A 21,764-nucleotide genomic window follows, 5' to 3' on the forward strand; every position below is an offset into this window, starting at 1 on the left:
TAGCACACATCCTGTCACCTTTCTTGTCCGTGTCAATTCAGCGCTATGACCTAAATTACTTGGGTCTCTAAGTATGTACCACTGATTGTGCAGCAGGCGAGGGAATAATTCTAAGCATTTGCAGGCACTGGTGGCGCAGCGTGTATGGACAGACTCAGAATAGAACTTCATTTCTATAGATATGAAGGGAGCCTATGACATATACAGGTAAACCTGGATATAACGAAATTGACAAATTCCCGAAAAACTTCGTTATAAAGAGGATTTCGTTATATGCAGGTTCGGCACGAAAATTCGAAAAAGAAGCGCTTACCGTATTTACTCGATTCTAGCGCGCCCTCAAATGTAACGCGCACCCGTTTTCCGTTTTCGTTGAAGCACTCATCCTTGGAATGTCACACCAGGTACCGGATGCGTGGACGCGTGTCGTTTCGCACAAGCGCGAGGCATCGGAAACGAAGAGCGAGCGTCACGATGGCGTAGCGTCGTATAGTGTAACAGTAGAACCCCGCTGTTACGTTCCCGGGGGCTGCGTTTTCCCGGCTGTTTGTTTTCGGCCGGTCCCGGCACAGCTCCCATAGAACCCAATACATTGGTAACCCCGCTGTTGCGTCGCAACTGCGGGCCGTTCCCGCATCTTACGTTGCGAACTGCCACCCCGCGCCGGCCCGAGCGGCCATTTTGACTTTTCGTGTCGCTTGGCTTGGTGGCTTGACGATGGCATTGGCCGCCCAAAGTGCCGGGGGCAACAACTATGACGTCTTTTCGGTTTCCACCAGAAAAAAGTATGGCCCTTGAGATCCGTATTTGCTACATAAAGATGGTGTCTATGACACGTGGTGGTCCTAAAATTGGTTTTATTTATTTATTTATTTATTTTATTTTATTATACCTTAAGGGTCCCGTTAGGGACATTACATGAAGGTTTATAGATATCCCGTATAAACTCCAAGGGCGATAACGCAGTCGCCGCGCCGTATGCTGTATGTGCGAGTGGAAACGTGCGAGGGGAGCCGACGACCGCGTCAAATCTCGCGCGCGCAAGAAAAGCAGGGAGGAAGCGCACCCTCTTCCATTGCGCTCGAGGCACCAGCGAGCGAGCGAGGGGGGAGGGATAGCGGGGCGGCGTTGTACTGTACTCTGGCATCAACTGCGTACTGCGCAGCGGCGCGCGGTCGCGCGAGCCGTATCTTGAAAGCGATCTGCGTTGGGGCAGAGTCTAGCAGTGTAAGTGCGTCGGCGGCTCGTAGCTTTGTGCATGCTGTGTGTTCTCGGCGCTCAGTTTGCGTTGAAGTGATAGACAACAGCACGAAGGTCACTTCGCTCGCTTCTCCAGCGGCGCTTCTACACGCCGCCAGCATTTGCCAGCGCGTGTCCGCACTCATCCAGTGTGATGTGTCACAGCGTGTACCAGCATGTCAGCAACATCCACTGGAAAAGGAGAGAGTGCCGGCTTGGCGGGCTAGGCCAGCTGCAGCAAGCGGCAGGATCAGGTTTGAATGAAGGGAGGGGGAAAGGTCACGCCCGCGGCAGCAAGATCGCCGGGTCGAGGGATGCAGGCCTGCCTCGCACACATGCGCTCGCTTTGCATTCCGTCGCGGCGGACAAGGTGCTTCCGGTTGCCGCTCACGCAAAAATGACAATATTTGAGGCGAAATCTCTAGGTTGTCGGAGGGGGAAATTCGTTATATCGAGGGGGTCTCATGCTGCCACTTCGTTACGTAGAGGTCTCAAATACATGTGCTTCTATGGAGTAATGGCGGGGAATATAAAAACTTCGTTATATCCAGGAATTCGTTATATGGAGGTTCGTTATAAGCAGGTTTAACTGTATACAGGGAATTGTTATGAGCTATTCTCAAGCACGAAGATATAGATGATGATTTCAGGGAGCTGCTAAAGGAGATATAAAGAGATAACAGAGTACAAGTTGTATGGGGAGGCCAAAGTGGAAATTCACCAAGGACTGAAGCAAGGACATCCTCTGTCTCAAATTCGCAAGGGTGGCTGAACGGGCGTGTTGGTAAAGTTGCATTTTTGGTTAGCAGCGCGACGATTTACATGGAAACGAGAGAGAAGGGATAGGAAAGAGCGCTGACTTACAACAATATTATTGCGCACATAACCAAGGTTTAAATAACACGCTAAGGCACAATAGAAAGAACAGAAAGGTGGCACATGTTCAGGACACCTTTTGTGGTATTTAACCTTGGCTAACCTTTAACCTTTACCGTGGTATTTAAACCTTGGTTATGTGCGCAATAAAATTGTTGTAAGTCAGCGCTCTTTCCTATCACTTCTCTCTCGTTTCCATGTAGATCGTCGCACTGCTAACCAAAAATGCTGTCTCAAATGTTGTTCACGCTTATTTAAGAGCATAAGAAAGATGACTGGAAAACATTAGAGTTTGATTTATCCTAAATGCATAATGGGCAAATGGTGCAACAGAAGGTCCCCGGACTGATTATGCGGACGACACAGTGCTACTAGCAGACAATGCAAGAGCTTTACAGATACTTGCAAATATATGTGGCAATGGAACAATAAAACTAGGCCCTAAGTTTAGCACAGAGAAATTGGGAATTATCTCTGATGAAGAAACGAGTAATTACGTGGCGTCAATTCAACAGTGTCACGAGTCGGACGTCGGCGGAATACGAAAAAGATGACGACGAAGATCGCGGAGCGTTGCGAACGGCGCGAGCGCTCGAGGCACGCGAACCGAGGTGTGGTCGAGGCAGAAGCGAGGCGAAGCAGCATTATTGACGTGGCTCTTGAGCTGGAAGGTCGCTTCGTCAGCCATGCTCTGACGACGGGAGAGCGAAGGACCCGGCCACGAAGCTCGTGACGCTGGCAAGGCCCAGGCGTAGCTGTAGTCCTCGGAGACTTCCGGGCGAAGCTCCTGGGACCGGCTGCTGCAGCTCACGGTGGTTCCGGTCTTCTTCTCAAGAATCCCTCTTTCTCGGCCAAGCCCGTTCAACCGATAATCACTGTGACACCGGGCCGCCATGCCGATCGACGTAAGGCACTTACGGCACCCGCAACGCGCCGGACGAACACGTCGGGGACTCAACAACAAGAACTCCAAACCGACGGTCCGTAAGAGCCCGCACTTTCTTCCTCCATGATTGCGACGCAGTTAGGCCGAATGTAGGGTGGCCAGACTTTAGCGAGTCAAGGCAAGGGCTGACCTAGAGACTTATAAGGCAGAGCTAGGCTCCGGAAATGAGATAGTTCTTCTTCAGTAGTTTGTATTTATTCTGAGTTTGGTGTTTAAGTTCGAGTGGAGATTTTTATTCAATTATGGTTTGAGTTTTGTATGCCTTGCGCTTTTACCGTTCTTATCCATACTAAATCCTGGTTTGCTGTGCTGCCAGTCGTGTCTCTCCTCCATCGAGAGTAGCGCATGTACGCAACTCTCCGGCTCCCAAGTAAAAAAGGTGACAAACAGCAAGTCATCCCCATAGTCAAGTACTATATAAATACCTTGGCGTATACATAAATGAAGGAAATACTTCCTCAAGCATGATAATCTGAAAATAAAGGGGGAACGGAATGCAGCAATAATGAGACACAGTGCACTCTGGTGCCACAATAAGTATGAGGTGATGCGTGGAATCGGGAAAGGAATAATGGTACCAGTGCTAACGTTTGCAAATGCCGTTTTATGCTTCAAATCAGATATCTTGTCGGGGCTGGACGTTAACCAAAGATCCGTGGGCTCGTTGGCTTTGAGAGCCCACCGCAAAACCACAAATAAGGCAGTCCAGGGTGACATGGGTTGCGCCTCGTTTGAAGTCAGAGAATTCTCAAAGAGTCAGAGAACAGCGAAACTTCCTTGCAGTAGAGAGGATGAGATCGGGACCCATTTGTGTGGCAGCCTCATTGCCGGAGCCGCCGATCGCTCTACGGCGCCGATATTGTCGCTAAGCTTTTTTAGGTTTACTTCAAAGCTAAAATGGGCGGCGCTTCGGAATGAATTACGGACGCTTACAAGCCGCAATATTTTCGTACTGTTGTTATTTTTCTTCGTAATAATTGTACACAAAGAAGAAAACACGCTTATATTAGCAGCGCCGTCGGCTGCAATGCGAGCACAGCCGAACCGGTCATCTCCCGTCGGTAGCCGTACACTGCAGCTGAGCTCGACAAGTATCGGAGCTCTCGTTCATGTTTAACATTTGACAGTGGATATCGTTCTTCATAAAATGTACGATTTACGCATCACTTTATCGAGGGGAAAATAATTTTCTTGGAACAGAAGCTGCAGCCGATGTTTTCGTCGCCGGTGGCGGAGGCGCGCAGCTTCGCTGTCCTCGATTGGCCCATTGATCGTGCTGCGGGCGGTGCGCCGGCCGAACTGCCGTCTACTTTGGACACCTCTCGTGCGCGGCAGATGTTCTAGGGCACGGGAGGCCGGTTCGCCGTCGGTATATTTGCCGCTAGCGTGGACGTGCCTTAACCGGAAGTAGGAGGTGTTTTCAGAAGCGCGTTGGTGATGATGTATGTCACGTGACATTTGGAGCAGCACTCGGCGAGGAGGAGAGACCAGCCGACGAGGAGCGTAGCGAAGGAAAGAGTGAAACGAGGTAGGGCCCTTTTTCGATCATCAAACACGTGTAACTCCGCTATTATGGCACCATTTCGAAAAGTTCTCGCGGCTACGTGTTCGTTGTATACTCGTGCACAACTGCAACACCACAACTAAATTTAGACCGCTGGGTGGTTTAGGGACCCTTTAACGTATGAGCACGAATTATGGGTTAAGTGGTTTAGCCCTGATTTTCTATTGCCTGTAAATGCCTGTTTCTGTTCTGCGTGCCCATTCTTGCATTTCACACCTAAAAATTCGGGGGGGGGGGCACTCATTGTGTTTCGAAAGCACAATTGGTTATTTCTTTTCAGAGGACCTGGCCCCATTGGCAGATTCTGTTGCTAGGGAAAAGTATGTGACAATGCGACATAGTAAATAAGCAGTGGCTTAACAAGAATTTCTTTTTCTTTTCTTTTTCTCAAGGGGGTGGGAAAGAGGGCACAAACTTGACTGACTTGACCGGGAACGGGATTGGGAGGGGAAGTTTGGCAGGCAGCATCCTGGTCACAGAAATTTGTGTAGCCCCCCCCTCCTTGCTCAACTACACCCCTGCAATTAGCGCTTGCCCTGTCAACCTCAATTGAGCTTTGAGGACCTCTCACCATCTTCCTGACAGCAATGGCAGAGAAAAAGATATCCAAAAGGATGGACAGTTGGTAAGGTAACATATTCTTGGTTTAAGCACAAAATAACACAGACGAAGGCAGGAGAAGAGCTTGTCTTCTTCTGCCTTCGTCCGTGTTCCTTCGTGCTTAAACCTCTCCATCCAAAAGTATTCTTTGTCGGCAGTGTACACGCTAGTGCACTACAGGCAAGGATTTGAGATACTGTAGCTTGCAAATATTGTTGACTGTCCATCTACATGGCCCCCTTTCTCGTCCTCTCCTTCTGTGGTTGAACAAACACAGCAGCCGGTGGCAGCTTATCTGAACTTCACAACAAGTGAGCTGTGCCTCTAAATGCGCCCTCCCCCACTATTTTTATTTAAATAAGTGTTTGTAAGGAGGCGCTTACTCCTGTGCTTCAACGTGCAGCAAAAAGAGAAACACTTTGCGAACAATAAAGTCACAGCAATACACAAAAAGCTCTTAAGGAATTGTGAACACTTGACAAGTTGTGACTATAACACAACTTTAATGAATCCCACGTGTGTGGCAGCAGCTGTCGAAAGAGTTTGGGAAAAATGCAGCCAGTCTTAAACAAGAGGCAGAATTTTTTTTTCTGCTCAAAAACTTTCACAAGTTCTTACAGGCAATGACTCAAGAATTCCACAGTGCGTGAATCCATCAAAGAAACAAAAATCCAAAACACTTGATTCACCTCTGTCGATGTTGAGCGCTCGTTTTCAGCCTACGAAGCTTATTCTGAGTGATAAAAGGCCCAATCTTGAAGTCAGTAACCTAGATATGATAATCACGTGTTACTCTGGTTCTAGCTTACAAGGATTTACAAGCATACATTATTCAACGCATCTTTTCTTTGTCGAGTTCAATTCATTAGGCACGCATTACACCTTCTTTCATGTTCAGCAGCTTTCCTGTGGTAGTTTGTGTTTTTCATGCTTGCTCCCTTTGATGCACCATTGCAGCAGGAAAGTTTGGCTATTAAATATACACTACCTGCACATAGTTTCAGAAATAACATCCTATGCGTGTTGGCTCCAGTGTGCAGATTGACAAAAAAAGCAGCCTCTCGTGTGCCTAGCAAAGTTCCATGAAGCGGTGGCTGGCTGGCACGCAAGTGAATGCGACATCAGTTTCTTGGCAATCAAGTAGGACACACACATTCATTGCATAAAAGAGGCCGTGGTTTGCGCACGGTTTATAGTGGTTAAAATGAGGCTTTATGTGCCTGTTTTTAGGTGAAGACCAGGATTTAAAGTGCCTAATAATTCGGCCTCTAAGTCATGTCGTGTATCGCTTTTTGGCTTAGCACTACGAAGATATGTTCATTCATTTTGAAATCTTAACTCACATGTGCTTGGAGGTGTTGAATTCGAAACATCCCTGAAGAGGTCTCCCTGAAACATACAAGAATCTTTATGACCACAAATTCAAGAATCCCACGTGAACGGGCAAAAATACAAACAAACATTTACAGCCTGCACTGACAGCTTAGCTACAACAAGTGAGCATGGACAGTGGCTGGAGGTCTTGAAAAGTACACAGTGCTTGTCTCACTTTGCTGTAGGATGCGTTTTTAAAAAGAATGCATAGCATGCCAATTAGACTGCTTCAGTTAGGCAACAAGATGTGCTACGAATCATAAGTCATTCTGCTAAAACTTCGCTCAATCGAGTCTTAAATGATTCATTGTTAATAAACACTCAAGTTGCTCAAAAGGGCAATGTGAATTTACCCAATCTAGCATTTCGGACATTTGTCACAGCTACAACAAAAAGTGCATCTTGCTGCCTCACAAACCTTTCAAGGCTTACGATTTTCCTCTTCAGTTTATTCAGAAGAAACGTACATGAACAGATGAATTTACAGGCAGAAGCCCCACAGCTGAAAGGAGACTGCCTGTCGGAGAATGTATACAATACCGAACATAACAAGTGTAACAGAAGCAGCAGTTCTATAAGCTGCACAGCTGTAATAAGCTGGAGCTAGAAGCTGAGAAGAGGTCTAGTACATGGTTTGCAAGAGAAGAAAAATTTCAAACAGAGGAGACAAAAAAAAAAGGACACAATGCAGTTCACATATAAAGAAATAGTTAAGGATTTAAAGAAACCATTATCTATATCTAATAAATATCTAATAACCCAGTTTTAAAAGTGTGTTCTACTCCAAAGGTCAATGATCCCTGAGCAGTCCTTGCAGCTTATTTCCCAGAGAATCAATGTGGCCTTCGACACACTGAAGTAGAGCAAAATATAAGTGTGGATTTCAAACGCTGCCACTACAACCATTTGTGTAGTAGAAGAAAACCAAAAGGGGCACGTGAAGTTGATCCAGACCACTTTGAAAACGGGATTACTGCTGTTGCCGAGTTGAGCTCATCCAGAAGAGGATAACTTCTCACATTTCCATGGAGTCGAGTGCCTTTCATTATGTATAAAACCCATACTGTATAAAGAATGGATGTACACTCGGCCACAAAATATTGCGGCGTACGCGAGCGCGTGGTGAAACTGCCCTCTTCTCCCTCTGGCTGCTCACCCCTGGTTATAGTGATCTAGATACCCCTGGTGTCGCGACCGCCACTTGCGCGCATGCGCGTCACTCCGCGACTGCAAGTGTGCATCTTTCCGCGCTTCCTCCTGGCGCGCCCATGATATCCCAGTGTAGCCGCGAGGTGTCCCTCTTGAGATTGGCACTGTGGCAGCTTGGACGGGCAAAACTTGGCTGATATAACGGAAATAAGTTTATTTTCATCTTGCCTGTCTCTTTCTATAGAGCGCCTTTTCTGCCAGGCTCCTCTGTGGGAGAACGCCCCGTTCGTAAAAATAAAGAAATAACAAACATTGGCCACGAAAAGGCGTAGCGCAGAAAAAAAATGACATGTTGCGTTCGTGACCGGGCGATATGCATCCACACTCGTGACTCGCCAAAAACAGCCACTGCGGCGCGTGCCATCTCACGCTTCACATTGTTTTGCCTGTCGAACTCGCCACGGTGCCAATCGCAAGAGGGGCACCTCGTGGCTAGACTCGGATATCGCTCGCACGCAGGGAGGAAGTGCGGAAACATGCACGCTTGCAGTCGCGGAGGGACGCGCATGCGCACGAGCGTGTCTCGACAGCAGGGGTGAGCGGCCAGAGAGAGAGGAGGGCCGCTTTGCCACGCGCCACGTACCCTGCAATATTTTGTGGACGAGTGTATATCAAGCTTATTAGTACAACCTAATTTGGAAAATCAGATTGTTTAGACCTGCCATCTGGTCCTGATAAACATACTCATTATTCTGTGGCACTGATTAGCATTTCACACGTCTTTATCAGCTCTAGCATCAGGCAGCATAAGGAAAAGACATACTCCCACTTCACAGCGAAGCTGCTAAAAGGAAGCTTGAGCTCTGGGGCTCAAGAGCTCTGGGGCCCACTGCAACGATTTTTATGAGGTTCGTTGCACTAAAAGAAAAGGTTCTATGTGCCTGTGGGAAGAATGTTATCGATTTAACCTGTCACTTTTTTTACAATAGTTGCTGAAAATAGAAAAGTGAAAAAAAAAGGCAACTTGTGTAGCAAGTTGACAACTCTAAATCAGTAATAAAAATTATATAGTTAAACCTGCTTATAACGGACCTCCATATAACGAATTCCTGGATATAACGAAGTTTTTGTATTCCCCACCGTTACTCCATAGAAGCACATGTATTTGAGACTTCTATTTAACGAAGTGGCAGCTGGAGACCCCCTCAAAATAACTAATTTTCCCCGCCAACAACCTAGAGATTTCGCCCCAAATTTTGTCATTTTTTCCCGAGCAGCAACCGGAAGCACCTTCTCCGCCGCTACAGAAGGCGAAGCGAGCGCGCACGTGTGCGTGCATGCGAGCTTGTGCGAGGCGGGCCTGCAACCCTCGACCCGGCGATCTTGCTGCCGCGGGTGTGACCTTTCCCCCCTCCCTTCATTCAAACCTGATCATGCCGCTTGCTGCAGCTGGCCTAGCCCGTCACCCGGCATTCTTTCCTTTTCCAGTTGATGTTGCCGACGCGCTGGTACACGCTGTGACACATCACACTCGATGAGCGCAGACACGCGCTGTCAAACACTGGCGGCGTGTGGAAGCGCCGCTGGAGAAGCGAGCGAAGTGACCTTCGTGCTGTTGTCTATCACTTCAACACAAACTGAGTGCCGAGAACACACAGCACGTACAAAGCTATGAGCCCCTGACGCAACTACACTGCTAGACTCTGCCCTAACGCAGATCTCTCTTAAAATAAGGACCGCGCGTCGCCGCGCAGTACGCAGTTGATGACAGAGTACAGTACAACGCCGCCCCGCTATCCCTCCCCCCTCGCTCCCTCGCCGGCGCTTCCTCCCTGCTTTTCTTGCGCGCGCGAGATTTAGACGCGGGGACGTCGGCTGCCCTCGCACGTTTTCACTCGCACATAAGCATACGGCGCGCGGCGACTGTGTTATTGCCCTTGGACTTTATACAGCATATCTAGGAGCCAAAACCAATTTTAGGGCCACAACACGTCATAGACGCCATCTTAATATAGCAAATACTGATTTCAAGGGCCATACTTTTGCTGGCGGAAACCGAAAATACATCATAGTTGTCGCCCCCGGCACTTTGGGTGGCCACCAAGCCAAGCGACATGAAAAGTCAAAATGGCTGCTCGGGCCGGCACGGGGTGCCAGTTCGCCACGTATGCTGCGGGAACGGTCCCACAGATACGATGCAACAGCGGGCTTACCAATGCATTGGGTTCTATGGGAGCTGTGCTGGAACCGACCGAAAACGACGTAACAGCCGGGAAAACACAGCCCCAGGGAACGTAACAGCGGGGTTCTACTGTAACATTATACGACGCTACAACGCCATCGTGACACTCGCTCTTCGTTTCCGATGCCTCGCGCTTGTGCGAAAAGACACGCGTCCACGCATCCGGTACCTGGTGTGACATTCCAAGGATGAGTGCTTCGACGAAAACAGAAAACGGGTGCGCGTTACAATCCGCCTTTTTCACGGCCCGACGGCGCATGCGCCCTGCCCTGGCGGATTAGTCGCGAAACGTTTTGGAAGGGTCGCGCGCGCGGCCGTGCGGCCCCATCTGGGGGAAACGTCCCCCGAAAAAAAAAAAAAAAATGCGCTCGGACGTGCGCTACTGTGTGCCGTGTACCGCGTTGAAACTCCACTGGTAGCTCGACGTCAGTGCAGTACTGAAAGTGTGCGTAGCGTAAGACTGGCTTTGGTACTGCGACGGGCTTTCTTGTCGACGGCACCGAGAAAATCACCGTGCCTATACCATCGTTCGACCGAAACCCGCGCGATAGGCCGTCGAACCGATAACGCGATAGCCGCAATGCCTGCGTTTTGCGTTGGTATATATAAATAATCGCGCTTAAAGTGAGTCAAAACATGCCTACGAAGTTGAAAGGTTGAAATGCGCAAGGCTTCGACCCTCTCAAGCCGTGCACATGAAGTTTGAGCCAATGTTGATTTCAGCGAAGCTTAGGCCTGGCTTCGTCGAGTTCGTGCACCCGCTACCGGCGGACCTGTACTGAAAAGTAAGCAAGTTAGGACGAAGGAAACTGCTTTTATAGTTCAGTTCTGGCCTTAGCGATTTGAAATAAACTACTCTTCTCTTCGCACGGCGCGCACACAATAATCTGCAAGCGGCGACACAGCGCTGTGCCCAACGGCTGTGCCAACGGCTGTGCCAACGGCTGTGCCAATGGCTGTGCCAACGGCTGTGCCAACGGCTGTGCCAACGGCTGTGCCAACGGCTGTGCCAACATCTGTAGGTCACCGTTCCCGTAGGCTGCCGCTCGTATTCGCAACGTAGATGGGTTGGTTTGTACGTGTTGGTATGCTCACGCATTTCTTAATTCCTGAGATATACTGTTTATCTCTGCGTCAAACGCGAAACAAGAGACGTACGGTACATTCGGTACAGCAGCATAAACAGCCGCCTCGCTCAGTTATATACCAACGATGGCATCCGCCTTATTGCGGGAAAACAACACGGCCTTTAAATGAGCACTTATGTGAGCCCATTTTTCTCTAATAATGCTTTATGACACGCGCAAACTAAGTATGATGAAGTTAAAAGCGAGAATCAGTAATAAATTAACAGCCCGATATTTGTAACTGGATCACAGTGGCCGTTGAGTAGACCAGGCGCTCATACTGACTCGTCTCACGGTGGAATAACGCGGCTCATATGAGCAGGTATGTGTGTTTTATTTGACTTTTTTTTTTTTTCATATCAGCGATGCACCTTTTCCCAATGTTTGACGCTAACAACGATCTGTGGCTGTAGATGTCGATGTAAACAAGGGCACCGCTTTGCTAAATCCGACGCGGAAGGCTGCGCGGTCGAAAACTTCTTATTTATGCGAAATGTCTAAAGAATATGCAAAAAGAAATGAAAGAAAAGCGAGGTGCAAGTGCAGGAGTCGGCAACAACAAACTCCAAAGCAGCCGCGCTGGCAGAGGGTACTCAGCGCACCTTTATAGGCCACACTATAAACAAAACAGCGCTATCACGCCTGCTTACCCTATATATATAGTTGGTGAGTGCTACATGGCTTCCTGGAACGACATGCTGCCCCGCAGAAGCCATTAATAATTATTCGCGATCCACGAAATGCACAACCGATGCGCACTCAACAAGGGCGCAGGTTCACAAATCAACCGGCGAAAGCCCCGGCACCCTACCAAAACGTTTCGGGTGGCGTGCGGCAGAGGGCAGCACAGGAAAATGAAAAAGGCGGATTGAGGGCGCGTTAGAATCGAGTAAATACGGTAAGCGTTTCTTTTTCGAATTTTCGAGCTGAACCTGCATATAACAAAATCCTCTTTATAACGAAGTTTTTCGGGAATTTGTGAATTTCGTTATATCCAGGTTTAAGTGTATTTCTAGCCCCGTTTCTAGTACAAGAACCGTATACGCTGCTCGCACCGTTTAGAGGCATAATGAGCTCTGAAAGCGCTTACATGTATTTTAACGCCAAAGCTTTGTGTTGTCCAACCAGTCACCATCCATGATATTGCCACCTGTAGGTAGTGGGTCGAGGGCAAGAGTGGGTCGAGCCCAAGAGAAGAAAGAAGACCGCGCGCTCCTTCTCTGCTCGAGCCAGCCCCGACGGTCGCGTCTTCCAAGAGCTAGCTGCTCTACGTTTATTAAACCTTCAGGACTACTTCTAGAGGCTCATGACAAACTGGTGGAGGTGCTGGGTAAGCGTCTTCACGGATGTTGCAGACCCCTTCAAGGATCCGCGCTACGAATCCAGTGCCTGTCGACACTCCCGTGCACCGGGCCAGCCGCAGGATCAGGGGACTGTCTCCAGAAGTCGTCAACGCTACAGTTCCCACTACATCAACCAGTATGACCAGCGCTTCTCTTCAAACCGCCCCAACCGGTACGGGAAGCACGATGTCGAGCCGTTACACACTTGAGAGCCCACGGATCCCAAAGACGTTTCATGGCACAGTGTTCGAAGACGTCGAAGACTGGATGGTAGAATACGAGCGCGTGGCCTCCGTGAACGAATGGAACGACACGGAAAAACTCCGACACGTCTACTTCTACCTGGAGGATGGCGCGCGAACGTGGTTTCAGAACCGCGAGGGGCAACTGACGTCGTGGCACGAGTTTTATCATCAGCTTTTGGAGACATACACCAGTGCTGATCGCCACAAATGAGCGGAACGTGCGATTCAGGCCCGCGTCCAGTTGCCAAACGAAACTGTGACCACTTACGTCGAAGACATGACGCGCCTGTTCCGACGAGCGGATCCAAGAATGACGGAGGAGAACAAGTTACGGTCATCTGATGCGCGGGGTCAAGGAGCAACTCTTCGCTGGCCTCGCCCTCCGAAGACGGTCGCGGAGTTCTTGTCCGAGGCCGTGACTATGGAAAAGATGCTTCTGCATCGCTCGAACATGTATGAGCGGCAAGCGAACAGCATGTCTGCTGCTGACATTTTCACGGCCATAGGAAGCAGCGGTGACTGTCTGCGAGAACTCATCCGCTCTGTCGTGCGTGAAGAGTTGCAAAAGGTCGCCGTAACACCGCACCCTACGGTAAGCTCCATAGCAAGCATTATCAAGGACGAAGTGCACCAGGCACTCCGTGACACCTTGCCTCCTGCTAACGCTGCGGCAGTACCTCCTGAATATCTGCGTGCGACCTACATGGAAGCCCTGAAGCGCCCTGCTCCCTCTCCGCCACTGTTCGTTCGTGCTCCTCCTACGGTGTCAATTCAGTCGGCGCAGCCGATGTCGTACTATGACGCTGGGTATACACCGCCGCCGGTTGTTCATGCCACTCCAGTTGCCCACCATTCGGAGCAAGCGGTTCACTACGTCGACGACAGACGCCCGCCCCCTCGGAAGTCGGATGTTTGGCGCACACCTGATCATCGGCCTCTGTGCTTCCACTGCGGTGAAGCTGACCACCTGTACCGCCAGTGCCCATACCGGCGCCTTGGGATTCGCGGCTTTTCCGCATACTCGCCGCCACCCCGATACGGCCAGCGACCCCGGGACATTGAGGACTACCTCTCTCAGCAGCGCTTGCCACCGCCTGCCAGGCGGCATTCGCGATCGCAGTCTCCCAGACGATTTTCACCTCCGCCCCAGCGCTATTCTCCCGAGCGGTCAACCAGTCCCCGCCGGGAAAACTAACTGAGGCGATCTTTGGGGGCGAGGTCGCTGACGGTCGAAGCGCTGAAGACCTCCGAGGGACGCAGTTACGGACACATACCGATCCGCCATCACCTGCAGCTGAACGAGACAACCGGCTTTCGCTCGATATACCAGTGACTATTAACGGTTATGCCGTGAGTGCTTTAGTGGACACCGGCGCAGACTACACGATACTAAGCAGGAAAATAGCAACGCAGCTGAAGAAAGTGATCACGCCCAGGCATAACTCGCAGATTTGGACGGCTGGCGGCCACGTCGTTACTCCGCTGGGCGCCTGCACGACTAGAGTTGAGATTCAAGGATCTACATTCGTTGCGAGCTGCCTTGTCTTACGCGAATGCTCCCGCGACGTTATTCTTGGGGTTGACTTCCTGCAGGAGTACGGCGCGATTATCGATCTGCAAGAGCGTCGTATCACTTTCTCTGCCGCACGAGCACTCGACGTGCAAGACGGCCAACGGCGCGACGACGTACTTCGTGTTTCGGCAGACAGTGTAACGCTTCCTCCACGAACCAGTGTCCTCGTCGACGTTACATGCTGTGGCTTACGCGATGGCGAAGCGGTGGCCGAAAGTAACTTGGAACACCTACTGAAGCAAGGTGTTTGTGTGCCTCGAAGTGTTATACAGATTCGTGCTGGTCATTCGCAATTGCTTGTTACCAACTTTAGCTACGAGCACCAACACCTGTTCCGCGGCACTTCGTTAGCGTTTGCTGACGCAGTAGCAAATGTTAAAAACTGCTTCACGTCAGAAGTAGTGGAGACAGCAGACACGTCTCTGGGCCATCTCGACATCAATTCTGAACTGTCCACCGATAGCCAGACAGCATTGCGCAAGTTCTTGCTTGAATTCAGGACCTGCTTCGCACATTCTTCCAAGGTACGCCAGACTTCCATCACTAAACACAGGATCATCACGTACGAAGACGCACGCCCGATACACCAGCAGCCTTACCGCGTGTCGGAAAAAGAACGCGAAGCCATACGTATGCAAGTCCGGGAGATGCTTGACGATGGCGTCATCGAACCTTCCAACAGCCCGCGGTCGTCTCTGGTCGTTCTTGTCAAAAAGAAAGACGGAACGCTACGCTTCTGTGTCGACTACCGCAAGCTCAACAACGTGACTAAAAAGGACGTGTACCCGCTGCCGCGTATCGACGACTCGTTAGATAGACTACGGCGTGCCCACTATTTTTCTTCTCTCGATTTAAAAAGCGGGTACTGGCAAATCGAGGTAGAGGAACGCAACCGCGAGAAAACAGCCTTTGTGACTCCAGATGGGCTCTATGAATTTCGAGTGCTTCCTTTTGGCTTGTGTTCAGCCCCGGCTACTTTCCAGTGAATGATGGACACTGTCCTTACTGGACTGAAGTGGCAGGCCTGCCTTCTGTACCTTGATGATGTGGTCATCTTCTCTGAAACGTTCGAGCAGCATCTTCACCGTCTACAGAGTGTGCTAGAAGCCATCCGATCGGCAGACCTCACACTTAAGCCCGAAAAGTGCCACTTTGGTTACGAAGAGCTCAAGTTCCTCGGGCATGTAGTAAGCGCCAAAGGAGTCCGACCCGATCCCGACAAGCTTGCCGCTGTGGCCGCGTTTCCAGCTCCTGCCGATAAGAACGCCGTCCGGCGCTTCCTGGGTTTGTGCGCCTACTATCGCCGATTTATTAAAGGCGGTCCAAAACAAACTGTCACATGTATAGCAGGAGGAAGTGGAGCCGAGCTCACAGAGAACACATAACGATTGCTTTATTGCTTCATCCAGACCGCCCCAGCGCTGCTCTCGTCACTCCCCCCTTTGCTCGCAGCAGTAGGTGGCGCTAGCAGCCGGTGGCGTTACAGCTTCTTGTGCAGCACAACACTATCAATTGTCACACTCCTCCCCCTTTAGTTCTTGTCATGGAGAATACCGGTTCACAGGGCATCTTGTCCGGGCACTTTTTCACTGTGCGATAGGGCTTTCTCTCGATGGGACGACTGCTGCTGGCAGCCCAGTTCTGTTGTGGGGCTGACTTTGTGGCTGTTCTGGCTCAGTAGCAGCTCCTGCAGGCTCCACAGGCTCTGTTGCTTGTTGCTCAGCTGGTTGATCTAGAGGCACAGTGTTTGCAGGTGGTGGTGGCTGTACGAGGTTGGGGCAAATGTGGTCCCCATGTCTGTGCCACACAGTTCCATACTACAACCTCAGATGAGGCACAGCTCGTAGGACCGCTAACAGAAGCAGGTACCCATGGTGGACCTGATCGGAAGTTCCTGGTGAACACTGGGGCACCCAGGTCTATTATTGGCGCAATGCAATAGCCCTTGTCCGCATGCAGTTTTTGCTTTGTCTGCTTCAACTAAACTGTCTTGATTCTTCTTCCCATGAGCAGCTCGCATGGCGCACGGCCTGTTACTTCATGAGGCGTTGAGCGGTAGCGGAAGAGCACCCTGGCCACTTGTGTCCTGAATTTACCTGGTGTGCTTTTCTTCAGTTTATCTTTGATAGTCTGTACTACCCGCTCTGCAACCCCGTTGGAAGCAGGGCGATATGGAGGCACCAGCATATGACGGATGCCATTCCTGTTCAGGAAGTCAGCGTACTGGCTGCTGGTGAATGCTGGCCCATTGTCGGAAACAATGATGTCTGGCAGACCACGCTGAGAAAAGACAGTCTTGAACACAGAGATCGTGGCCTCTGTAGAGGTTGCCGGAGCAAAGTGAACTTCTACCCACTTGGAAAAAGCATCCACCATCACGAGGAAGTAGTGTCCCATGAATGGACCTCCAAAATCAACATGGATCCTGGACCAGGGTTTGTCAGGAAATGGCCATGGCATAACTGGTATCCTCCGGGCAGACTTCTAGTACGCTTGGCAAACAGGGCAGCTCTGCACCTGGTTTGTCATGTCATTGTCGATTCCAGGCCACCGCACATGGGACCTAGCAATAATCTTTGATTTCTCAATTAAATCGTGGCCAGCGTGCAAAAGCTTAAGTACTTGGGATTGCAGGGACTTGGGAACGATGACACGGGCTCCCTACAAGAGGCATCCTTCATGCAGACTAAGGTCATTGGTCCTCGTAGTATAAGGGGTCCCAGTCTCCCACCTTCCAGAAAAAGACTCCTGGTCGGGACAGCCTCAGCCACTTGTGACAGCATGGGATCCCTTGCCATAGCACGTCTAAATCAATTGTCACACACAGGTTTGATGAGCCGCATCAGCATCATGCACATGCATTGTAAACACGGAGACAACCGAGGCAGCTGAGGCAAGCAATGGCCGCTTCACCACGTAATCAAACATGGCGGTGCCCACAGAGTTTATAAATTGCACAAAGCCATCCGAATTATCGTATTATGTATTACGATTTTTCTTCCTTGATTAGTAGACTTGCAGACTCCATCCAGACAGCTATGCCCACTCTGCAGCACCTACACAGGGACCAAACAATAGTGGTAGTGAATGAAGCCCTGCTGACTTTGGAAAAACCTGGCATTCTGGCTTCTGCGAACATGACGGACATGCCCAACATACAAATGTCCCAAAGAAAATGTGCCTGAGTACATACATACCTCTTCATCGTCGTCGTCAAAGAGCTTCCCATTGCCAGAGAAGAGGCCACTTTTCCGTGCAAATGGTGACTCGCTCTCCTCTTCTGCACTCTGCTGATTGTTCGTCTGCTGCCTGTCCACTACATTCTGAATCTTGGCCCCGTCCTCTGCGAGCTCAGCTGCAAAAAAGACAACGCACAATTCAGTAAATCAGGTAGCCTATGGAAAAGTGAGCAAGTTGCAGATGGAAAGGGTGGCCACTAGGTGGTTTCACCAATTACATTAGCAACCACCCAACAAAGGACCCCCACAGCAGTACTTCACATTACACGGTGCACTGGATGGAATGTGGATCGCTCCTCAGCAGTAATTTCCTGATAAAAGATATCTTCTACTGAGTTGTGAAAGCATTAATGTCCAATTGAACGCCGCTGTGCGGTCCTTTGTGCTGCGAGTAATGTACCATAGCAGTACGTGCTGCCAAAGCCAGAAAGTAGCAGCAGCCTGCGGCGCCAATGCCACATGCCACCAACGAGAGGAAGCAGCACCAAAGCCGGCAGGCTGCAGATAAGCCCAGTGAGAGAGAGACTCCGCGCCAGCTTCTGAAAGGAAAGTGGTGTCGCAGCGATGCCTTCTCCCCACACCTGGCGCGCTACTGCCGCAGCAGGTGTCCCCTTTCACCTCCTCTGCACCGTCTAGGCGCGCTCTTGACGTGGCGTCGCAGCCAAAGGGAATATACCTGCCGTTTCGCTCCTACAGACAACAGACGCTGCCTTTTTCGCTCAATGGGCCATTTGACGCTTTCGCATCGATACCTTGTCTTTCAAATAAGTCATAGATAGAACTTTGGGGCACAACCCTAGTGCCGATGATCTGACTTCCGGGCATTTGAAGCATAACTGCCATGCACATAGATAGTTAATAAAGTAAATAGCTCAGACAATAAATAGCAACCATGAAGCCACAAAATACTTGCAGTAATGTAGTGCACTGAACCCAGATTATCCAGATTCAATGCCAACTTCGTACATCGTACAACAATGCTTCTTGCTGCCTCGGGAAATGTGCTATGTTGTATTTTTATGGAAGAAAGGACTTGGCACAAATGTGAAAGAAAGCCAGACACTGACCATGGAAATAAATGTTTAAAAGAAACAAAAGACACCTCGGCTCCCATATGGGAGCCTTTTTCATAATAGTGACAGGTGACCGTTTACAAGTAAAATAAATCTAAATATGCTGGTGCAGACAGCACACAAAAGTAGTCAATAGGATGCTGCCATAGCGATTCAGTGTTCTCGCAGTGGTTTGAACGTGCAATAATTCTAGGTGCCATCCAATTGGACTCGGTGCCGACAATGCATGCATTAACTCCAGTCAATATTCTGGCCAATGGCTTCAGCTTGCTCAGTGATAGAATTTGATAATAATTTTCCCTTCATGAAATCATAGCAATGTTGCTTAAGTCTCCGGCGAATGTCGCAAGCAAATGGTAAGACTAGGCTTGAGGTTCTGGTCCTCAATACCATGTTCCCAGACCCAAGACATTCGAGGTGAATCCAGAAGCCCCCTGATCTGTTAATATTGTACGAAGAGAATGATGCACCATATACAATCATGGTGTCACCTGAGCCGCTATCACATCAAGCGAACGGCTGAGCATTACTTTGCAGTCAACACGAGCTGAGCTTTTGTACAGCTGCACATGCTCCCAGGCCTTTGCCGCAGGAATAAAAAGTAAACATTCGGTTTCCGTCCTGCTCCCAAGTTGTGCGACCATTACTCTCTTGGTTGCTTCACCAATGACTACTGCTGTGCTTCTGAGACTTATGCTTGTTACCTATGCATTCAGTCCAGTGCTTGTCATGGCATTGTTCCAAGAATTTCGATAATGGCACCTTTACTCATATTGCTATAGTAATTGTTGTATAGGTTGTGGCAACGGGTGCGAAGCTGAAAGGAAACGTGGACACGGTCAAAGTGAGTAACACATCTCATAATGCTGAGTACAAAGACTTGTTTGCAACTGTCCTTCAGTTGCTAGCATTATGTGGCACAGTCTTGTTGGTATTAGAGGTAGATCCTTTTGTCAGAGGTCCTGAAAGGAATATTTGAATGTTCTTAGTGTTCACAGATGGGGTTTGTTGGAGCAACCACCCTTTCTTTCAGAGTGTTTGCTGCCCAGAAAGATACCCGAGGATGCAGCAGCCTCAATGGGGATATCCTTGAGCCATGGAGTAGAAAAGAGACTATGAAGAAGGATCCTTATGGCTCCTGCATGTTTTTTATGGCATGAAATCCATGCCGTAACCGTCTCCATCGAACACAGTGCTTCCCACTGCAGTCTCAACACTGCCAATACTGCAAACATCCTATTTACTAGGTATGCGAATACTCGAATATCACTGAATTGAATATAATAGTGAATGTTAGAATAATTCGATTTGCAAATCAAGTATCTACTATTCGATTTTTTCGATATTCAATATATTTGGTGTAGAAACCCGTGCAGTGCCCTATGTTGCGTGTGCGGCGGAGCCTTTCATTCTCGATGTAGAGGTCGCCACCTGTGTGCCTTGAGCAAGTGGCCATAAGGCGGCGCTACAAAGACCTGATATATATAAGGGGCTTTGGGAGAGTGGTAATAAAGTTTTTTGTTTTGGTTTCCGCTTGCCAGTAGTCCGCCTCGTCCCTCGGGTCCTATGCTGAACATGGTGTCATGAGTCGGGTCCCGCCGTTAACGCTGACATGCCTGACGCAGAATCCACCTCTGCCGAGACCACCGAACCAAAAGTGCACATCATTCACGCTGGCGCATCTGGTCTGCGCCCACCTGAGAACTTCACGTTTTCAAACCCGGGAGAATGGCCAACGTGGATTTCGACGTTCAAGGATTACGCTTTCGTGGCCGGCCTCCACAGTGCCAGCGATGAGGCCCAGGTACGGACACTTCTTTACTGTATGGGACCGCAAGCCAGGACCATTCTATCGTCCTTGGGGGTGTCAACACCGGAAGCGCTTTCTTTCACTGCCGTCAAAGAAAAGTTGGATTCGCATTTCGTGCATCCAGTAAATGAGATATACAAGAGTCGTCGTTTCCACCGCCGCACTCAGCAACCAGGCGAATCTGTGGATGACTTTTTTACGGCATTACGCAACCTGGCAAAGCGCTGTAGCTATAACAGCACGCTCGTCGAGGACCACCTTGTTCGCGACAGATTCGTCGTAGGCGTACGTGACGAGAAACTGTCTGATCAATTGTGCCGGTGCACAAAACTTACCGCTGAGGAAGCACTGTGCCAAGCCCGCATACACGAGGACGCAGAAAAAGAGCGGTTATCACGCGCTAGATTGACTATGGATAACGCTCTTGCCGAAACGCTAAACATTGACTCGGCTCGGCGAAACGATACGCCCACCCCTTCGCCACGATTTCGCGACCAGTCTGAGCAACCGGCTAGGTTAGCGTGTGGCTTTTGTGGACGACAGCGTCACTCTCGAAAAGACTGCCCAGCCAGAAAATCAGTTTGCCACTACTGTAGAAATCTAGGCCATTTTGCCGAATTGTGCATGAAGAATAGAAATGAGCTACTGAATTCTGTCGAACTTCACAACGTGGATTCACGACGTGCAAGGTACATAGACATAGTAGTGAACGGGCACCCGGCCGAGTTTAAGATAGACTCTGGCACGGAAGTCTCTGTAGTCGCGCCGTCTTTTCCAGGCCGGCCGCGGGTGCTGGATGATGTTGAAGGGGAAGTCTTGGGCCCTGGCGAACAGAGTCTGCACGTTTTTGGTACCTTTAAAGCAACCTTACAGTGGGGTGATAAGTCCACAGTGCAGACCTTGTACGTGGTAGAATGTCAGCGCACTCACCTGCTTGGGCTCCCTGCAATTGAAGCCCTTGGTGTTGTTCACTTCCTGGTTTCTGCTGAGTGCGTTCATACCCCCACAGCCAAGATTTTCCAAGGGTTGGGAAAATTTCGGCAAGCCGAATATCGCATTCGCATTAAACCCGGCGCTCGTCCATGTTCCTTGAGCGCCCCAAGGCGCATTCCAATTCCTTTATACGACGTTGTCAAGAAAGAGCTGGACGACCTGGAGTAGCAGGATGTCATAAGGAAGGTAGAGACGCCAACTGAGTGGTGCTTCGGGCTTGTAGTCGTGCCCAAATCATCGGGCGGCTACAGAATCTGCGTCGATCTGACGAAGCTGAACGAAGTCATCGAAAGGGAGCGCTTTACCTTGCCGACGGTGGAACAGATCCTCGGCCAGTTGGGTGGAGCGCGAGTATTATCCATGTTGGATGC

General features: G+C 49.9%; 1 protein-coding gene across 4 annotated transcripts in view; it reads right to left on the reverse strand.

The window, feature by feature from the left end:
- Positions 1 to 21,764, reverse strand: part of LOC119432389 (WASH complex subunit 2) — a 545,737-nt gene that overhangs the window by 360,057 nt on the left and 163,916 nt on the right. For all 4 annotated transcript variants that reach the window (XM_049658605.1, XM_049658606.1, XM_037699556.2 and 1 more), the window contains exons 9-10: positions 17,476 to 17,633; positions 6,569 to 6,614 (exon numbers count right to left, since the gene is read on the reverse strand). In XM_049658605.1, the coding sequence (XP_049514562.1) occupies positions 6,569 to 6,614; positions 17,476 to 17,633 (204 nt within the window). The remainder of the gene's footprint in view (positions 1 to 6,568; positions 6,615 to 17,475; positions 17,634 to 21,764) is intronic.

Source organism: Dermacentor silvarum, chromosome 11 (assembly GCF_013339745.2).
Source record: "Dermacentor silvarum isolate Dsil-2018 chromosome 11, BIME_Dsil_1.4, whole genome shotgun sequence".
NCBI lineage: Eukaryota > Metazoa > Arthropoda > Arachnida > Ixodida > Ixodidae > Dermacentor > Dermacentor silvarum.